This window comes from Glossina fuscipes, unplaced genomic scaffold, assembly GCF_014805625.2.
Source record: "Glossina fuscipes isolate IAEA_lab_2018 unplaced genomic scaffold, Yale_Gfus_2 1, whole genome shotgun sequence".
Lineage (NCBI taxonomy): Eukaryota > Metazoa > Arthropoda > Insecta > Diptera > Glossinidae > Glossina > Glossina fuscipes.
Window position 1 is genome coordinate 11,500,178 of NW_023998415.1, and position 7,533 is coordinate 11,507,710.

Consider the following 7,533-nt stretch of genomic DNA (forward strand, 5'->3'; position numbering starts at 1 on the left):
ACACACACACACACACACACACACACACACACACACACACACACACACAAGCATACACACACAAGCATACATATATAATATATATATATATTTATTTGTGCGTAATTCTTTTTCCAATTGTATATGTATATATATATATATATGTAATCAATCTTATCAAAAATACCTAACATTATCATCTTAGGAAAATGTTACGTTATTTTGGCAAAAGATATCCTGCCGTGTGCGAGTGTTTTTCCTTTTACATTTTAAAAATCTGTTGCGACAGCTGTTGGATAAGGATTCTGGCACAAAATCAAAATGAACGTAATATAAAATTTGAAAGCGACCTACGACGACGACGACAACGACAACTACAAAATATATTAAAATCCAAGAGCTCAGTAAAAAATCTTATCTATCTCAGGTACTCTCAGCCTATTATCATAACGCCTTCGAATTTGCTCTCATCGTCTCTCTTACATTCTCTTTATCAATACAAACTCTCTGTTTTCATTTTCTAAACCTATTAAACCAGCATTAATAACGCACCCTTTTGCCAATAGTAGACCATTGCATTCTCAATCTGTCATGCAACACTCAAATCTCTCGTTCTTTCTCTTCTTAACCTCTCAATTCGTCATTTGGTCATTCTCATTCCTTGCAACGAAATAACATCTGAAATTTAAACATTAACCAACCTTAACACATCATCTATATAAGGGTTGCTTATGGCCCTAACTAAATCAGTCTTTAGTTAGATTTCGTGTGTGCAGCATTGGCATTCGGGTGACTTGAAAATACATTTTATATACAATTAAGAAAAAGAACACAGTTGTGTTGTTATTGTGGCATAATTTCAAAAAGAAAAAAATTAAAACAAAAAAAAAAAAAAAAAAAAAAAAGAATATAAGAAAATATAAATTTCATTGAGAAACGGGTGCGTCTCTTCAGTGAATAAACACATCGTTACCGAATCAACCTCTTAATCGACACGTAAAAAAGACGAAAACGCGATATCATCGCAATGACATATAATTAACAACACGTTTAATGTTCCTAATTAAAAAAGAATAGACGTTAAAGAAGAAAAAAAGAAAAAGATTTTTTTGGCAACTACGGTATAAATATTAACAATTTTCGTTCTTAATTAAAGGAATTGAACGCTATAATTATGTGCGTGTGTGTGTAATTTTACAAAGTTGTGTGTGTGTGTGTGTGCGTATGTATATGAGTATATATGCGCATACGTATATACATATATCTAAATATATATACATATATATATATATATATTTATAAATTTGTATATTTATATATATATATATATTTATGTGTATATATACGTGAACTTACTGCAGAAAAATATTGGAGCAAACCAGGAATTGTATCATGTAATCAACGAACAGCAACATCATTGCTCTAAATATGTTGTGTCAACGCCATAACGTATTTTTGCCTACTGTATGTATGTGTGTGCGTGTGAACACAAAGTGAGCAAGTGTAGAATCGTATATTTGCATTGAATATATGAAATCCGGTGTGAGGAACTTCGTGTTTGTGTGCGAGTGAAATTTTTGCGATAATTGTCTCAAGTCGGGTACGATTGAAATCAGTATTAGATTAATTAGTGGGAATGTCGAAACTGGATTAATCGGTCAAAGCGAGAATATAACGGCACCATTTTTCTTTTCAACACTAATTTCACACGTCGCTACAAATTTCATCATTGAAATTTTCTTTATTATTTGTATTATTGGCGCAATTCTGAACTTTTTTCGTTATGGCTTCCATTGCTATTTTTATTAGCCTTATATTTCTTATACTCGCTTGTCTCGTCTGTAACGGCAGCATGCAACAGCAGCCGTCGCAATTAACATCACAGCAACAGCAACAACAGCAAATACCAACGCCACAGCAGCAAAAACAGCAACTGCAGCATTCAAATGCAATAATGGGCGAAGCTGGTGTCAGCAACTCTCAGCTACTCGCGCCGGCTATAGGTTTGCATGGCACTCGTCCAGATAATCAAGATATGCGTTATGATGCCCCCGACGATTGCCATTTTTTACCCGCTGTGGGACCCGAGCAACCTGAAATAATGTTAACTTGCAATCTGCGTACGGTTAATAGTGAATTTGATACAACAAATTTTAGCGTTATACCATCTGAGCATACTGTGGGCTTGCATGTACTATGCAATGATGAAATTATGGCAAAAAGCTCACTAGAGCCGCAATCGTTCGCTCATTTGCAGCGTCTGCAAGAGCTATCCATACAATATTGCAAGCTATCAAAATTTAATCAACATGTATTGGACGGCTTAAATCAATTACGAAATTTGACAGTTCGCACACATAACACTCTATGGCCTTCATTAAATTTTGACATTGAACCAAGTGCATTCGCAGCCGTGAAAAATCTGGAACGTTTAGATCTATCGTCTAACAATATATGGTCGTTACCTGAAAATATTTTCTGTTCCCTAACAGCCCTTTCTTCTTTGAATATGAGCGAAAATCGCTTGCAAGATGTTAACGAATTGGCTTTTCGTGATCGCAGCAAAGAGAATCCGGTAGAAGCTACCTCAACCCCGGAAGTCAATAATAAACGAACCAACACTAATTGCAACCTTGACTTAGAAATACTTGATGTATCATTCAATCACTTTGTGCTTCTACCCGCCAATGGCTTTGGTATCTTAAGACGTTTACGAGTCTTGCAAGTGAATAACAATGAAATTTCCATGATTGCCGATCGTGCTTTGAGTGGCTTGAAAAATTTGCAAATCATCAATTTAAGTTCAAATAAAATTGTGGCTTTACCATCTGAACTTTTTAGCGAACAAGCGTCGTCGATACAAGAGGTTTACTTGCAAAACAACTCGATTAGTGTTTTATCTCCCAAATTGTTTTCGAATTTAGAGCAGTTGCAAGCTTTGGATTTATCGTACAATCAAATCACATCGACATGGATTGATCGCAATACTTTCGTGGGCTTAATACGTTTAGTTTTATTAAATCTCTCGCATAATAAACTTACTAAGCTGGAACCTGAGATTTTTACCGATCTCTATACCTTACAAATACTAAACTTACGACACAATCAACTTGAAAATATTGCCGCTGAAACCTTCGCCCCTATGAACAATCTTCACACTTTACTTTTATCTCACAACAAATTGAAATACTTGGACGCGTACGCTTTGAACGGGCTTTACGTGCTATCTTTACTTTCATTAGACAATAATAATCTAATTGGTGTGCATCCAGAAGCGCTCCGCAATTGCAGTTCTCTACAAGATTTAAATTTAAATGGTAATCAATTGAAGACTATACCATTAGCTTTGCGTAATATGCGATTATTGCGCACAGTGGATTTGGGTGAAAATATGATAAGTGTCCTCGAGGATACCGCTTTTAAGGGCTTAACCAATTTATATGGATTGCGTTTGATTGGCAATTATCTTGAAAATATAACGATGAACGCTTTTAAGGAGTTGCCAAGTTTACAAATTCTTAATTTGGCTCGTAATCGCATTGTTGTTGTTGAACCGGGAGCTTTTGAAATGACTTCCAGTATACAAGCGATACGTTTGGATGGCAACGAACTAAGCGACATTAACGGTTTATTTAGTAATATGCCATCATTACTCTGGCTTAACATATCTGACAATCGTTTGGAGCACTTCGATTATGCTCATGTACCGAATACTTTACAATGGCTTGATCTTCATAAAAATCGTTTAATGGAGCTATCTAATCGTTTCGGCCTTGACTCGCAAATACGTTTACAAACTTTGGATGCCAGTTTCAATCAGTTGCAGCGCATATCGCCTTCCTCAATTCCCAACTCCATAGAGCTGCTCTTTCTCAATGATAACCTTGTTAATAGTGTAGATCCTGATACATTTATGCACAAGACTAATCTTACCCGAGTCGATTTGTATGCCAATCAGATTACAACTTTGGACATAAAATCCTTACGCATTCTGCCTGTTCATGATCATCGCACTTTACCCGAGTTTTATATTGGCGGCAACCCGTTCACTTGCGATTGTAACATAGATTGGTTGCAAAAAATCAATCATATAAAGTCACGACAATATCCTCGCATTATGGATTTGGAAACGATATACTGTAAGTTGCTGAATAATCGGGAACGTGCTTACATTCCTCTCATCGAAGCAGAGCCTAAACATTTCTTATGCACCTACAAAACTCATTGTTTCGCTGTTTGTCATTGCTGTGAATTTGATGCCTGCGACTGCGAAATGACTTGTCCGACTAATTGCACATGTTTCCACGATCAGACATGGTCAACTAACATTGTAGAATGCTCGGGCGCTGGATATACGGAGATGCCGCGTAAGGTTCCCATGGACACCACCGAGCTATATATTGATGGCAACAATTTTGTGGAGTTGGCCGGTCATTCGTTCCTAGGTCGTAAAAATTTGGCCGTTTTATTTGTTAACAACTCGAATATTCAATTTGTTTACAATACCACTTTTAGTGGCTTAAAACGTTTATTGGTCTTGCATTTGGAAGATAACCACATTGCCTCGCTTGATGGTAACGAGTTCGCTAACTTAGAAAATTTACGTGAATTATATTTGCATAACAATCGCATCGCGTCTATCGCTAATGGAAGTTTTCAGGCGTTACGAAAGCTGGAAGTTCTTCGCTTAGATGGAAATCGTTTGATATATTTTGAAGTGTGGCAGCTAACACTGAATCCTTATTTAGTGGAAATTGGTTTAGCGGACAATCAATGGTCGTGTGAATGCAGTTATCTCATGCACTTTCGCACTTATTTAAGCCAGAGCTCAGGCAAAATTATTGATGCCAATCGGGTATCGTGTGTTTATAATAATGCGACTAGTATTTTGCGTGAAAAGAACGGCACGAAATGCACCCTACGTGAAGATGTAGCAACTTACGTGCAAGCTAGTGAAATTGAGAGCTTATTGCCGCTCTTACTTATGGCCACATGTGCTTTTGTTGGGTTCTTTGGCTTGATTTTGGCTCTTTTATGCTATCGTCAAGAACTAAAACTTTGGGCCCATTCCAATTGCATTATGAATTTATGCTATAGATCACCGGGTTTCATAGAGGAACTGGATAAAGACCGTTTAAACGATGCTTATTTCGCTTACAGTTTACAAGATGAACATTTCGTTAACCAAATTCTCGCTCATACCTTAGAGAACGATATGGGCTATCGAGTCTGTCTACATTATCGGGATGTAAATATTAACGCCTACGTTGCTGATGCCATTATTGAAGCCGCAGAAAGCGCGAAACAAGTTTTGCTAGTATTATCGAAAAACTTTCTCTATAACGAATGGTCTCGTTTCGAATATAAAAGTGCTTTGCATGAGATAGTTAAACGTCGAAAGCGGGTAATATTTATACTGTACGGAGATTTGCCCCAACGTGACATTGACATTGACATGCGTCATTATTTACGTACCAGTACCTGCATTGAATGGGACGACAAAAAGTTCTGGCAAAAGTTACGGATTGCGCTACCGAATGTACGCAGTAAACGAACAACCAATTGCCTTAGCAATCGTACATCAACAAATATTTATGCCTCATCTCATGAGTATCAACCTAATGCTAATGGCCGTCTACCAGCTGGCACAGCTGGCGTTATTGTTGGCGATAAGCATTACAATGACTGCAACAATTATGCTACCATTAATGATTGTGTTAGAGGTTATGCTCCGATACCGACAGCTGCGGCTGCGTGTAAATTTAACACCTTAAATGAGCTAGCTTTCAAGGCTAACAAGGAGACTGGAGAGATACAACATGCCAAGACATTGGATATACAACGTCATCATAATCATATACGTCAACCGATTAGCTCGGCAACACATTTACATCATCAGCAACAACACGAGTATGCTGTGCCAACTTATTATAGTATAAGCAATGGCCAGGTTTCACGCGGTGGGGGCAATGGTAATATTACGGCTCCCACATATGATAGTGTAGACTATAGCAAACAACCAATAAACGCACAAAAAGCAACAAACAACTGTGATTGTAGTTACGAAGGTACCGCCAAACGTAAACCCGTTATGCAACCTAGTTTTTCATCAAATTTCACTGCACCCCCACCACCACCAACACCATCTACATTAACCAGTCAGTCCAGCGGTAATGGCATCGTCGGGAGCTATAACTGCAAGAAACCAACCTGCACCTGCCGAAAATCACCAACCGACGATCAACAAAGTTGTCGCTGTGCGACAAACTCAAAAAGTAACAGCAGTAATGCAAGTAGCAGCAGCAGTGCCAGCAGTAATAGTTCCCATCATAGCGATAGACAAGAAGATTCTAACCGCTATGAATCAAATTTATCATTGAATGAAATTAATACGACTACAGCCTCAGTTGGTGATGAAAGCAATAGCTTATGGGCGTAACAACAACTCTATAGTACAAGTTCGAAAATTAATCAACGGCAGCAACAACAACAACAATCACAACAACAATTACAAACAGCTGTTTTTTGATTACAACAAAGCCAGAGGTATGAACAAATTCATGTATGATTTTAGTTTCTAAGCTCACCAAGCAGACAGACTACGCAACCAGTGAATTTATGAAAAATGAATAATATAATATATAAAGAAACAAAACAAGAACCATTTCTTTCCACAATCTCTGTAGGTAAGAATGGTTAGGGTTTCTTTTTCTTTTTACTTTCATTATATATTTTTTTACTAACTATTATTATTATTATTATTATTATTATTTGTTTTATTATCACACAGACTGATAATCTTAGTTATCATTTAAATTATCAAACGTCACAATTGTATATAAATAATAACAAACATTTTTTCATAAGAATGTATACATTACTATTAATCATGGGAAAAACATACGCAAAAAAAAAAAAAAAAAAAAAAAAGAGATAATAAAATGAAAAATTCAAAGAGAAAAGCTTGTAAAAATTTTAATTCAAATCTTAAATCCTGTGCCCAGAGGCAATGTAAATAACCATAATTAATGTTAATTAATTAATTGATTATTACGGAAAGTAATGCTTTAGGATTAATTATGTTTACTTTATTCTCTATCAAAAATACTAAAACTGAAAAATATATAAAAAAAAAAAAAAAAAAACAGAAGCAAAAAAAAAAAAAGGTTAAATTAACAACTAAAAGCAAAATTTCATACAACTGATGTAAAAGATAGGAAATGTGCGAAAACAACAAGAGCAACAAATACAAACGCAAAGGCGAAGCATATTTAAAGATAAATTGATAATAATAAAAAAAAAAATGTAATAAATAAATTCATTCGAGAAAAACAAACATTAATTAATTAACAAAAAGAAAAACTAATAACTGCTGCTTTTTAAAAATTCATTTCATCGACAAATAAATACATATTTATAATATAATTTAAAAAAAAAAAAAAAAACAGGTAAAAATGAGAAAAAAATAGATAAACAATAAAGTGCATATGGGGAAAAAAAAGAAGATACTAATTGATATGCAGGCAACATAGCACAGATCCAAAACTCAAACTT

At 35.5% G+C, this 7,533-nt stretch overlaps 1 protein-coding gene across 2 annotated transcripts; it reads left to right on the plus strand.

Annotated features, from left to right (window-relative positions):
* The first annotated feature begins 896 nt into the window (after positions 1-896).
* Positions 897-6,909, plus strand: LOC119631980 (toll-like receptor 6). 2 transcript variants are annotated; one of them, XM_038024631.1, is made up of 2 exons: positions 897-1,155; positions 1,341-6,909. In XM_038024631.1, the coding sequence occupies exon 2, from the start codon at positions 1,763-1,765 to the stop codon at positions 6,416-6,418; it is 4,656 nt and encodes a 1,551-aa protein (XP_037880559.1). In that variant the 5' UTR covers positions 897-1,155; positions 1,341-1,762; the 3' UTR covers positions 6,419-6,909. The 2 variants fall into 2 exon arrangements, with proteins under 2 accessions (XP_037880559.1, XP_037880560.1); XM_038024632.1 differs by having other exon boundaries at positions 897-1,100.
* The last annotated feature ends 624 nt before the right edge of the window (positions 6,910-7,533 follow it).

Coding starts and splice junctions, on each gene's coding strand:
- LOC119631980 (XM_038024631.1), top strand. CDS start 1,763: ATGGCTTCCATTGCTATTTTTATTAGCCTTATATTTCTTATACTCGCT.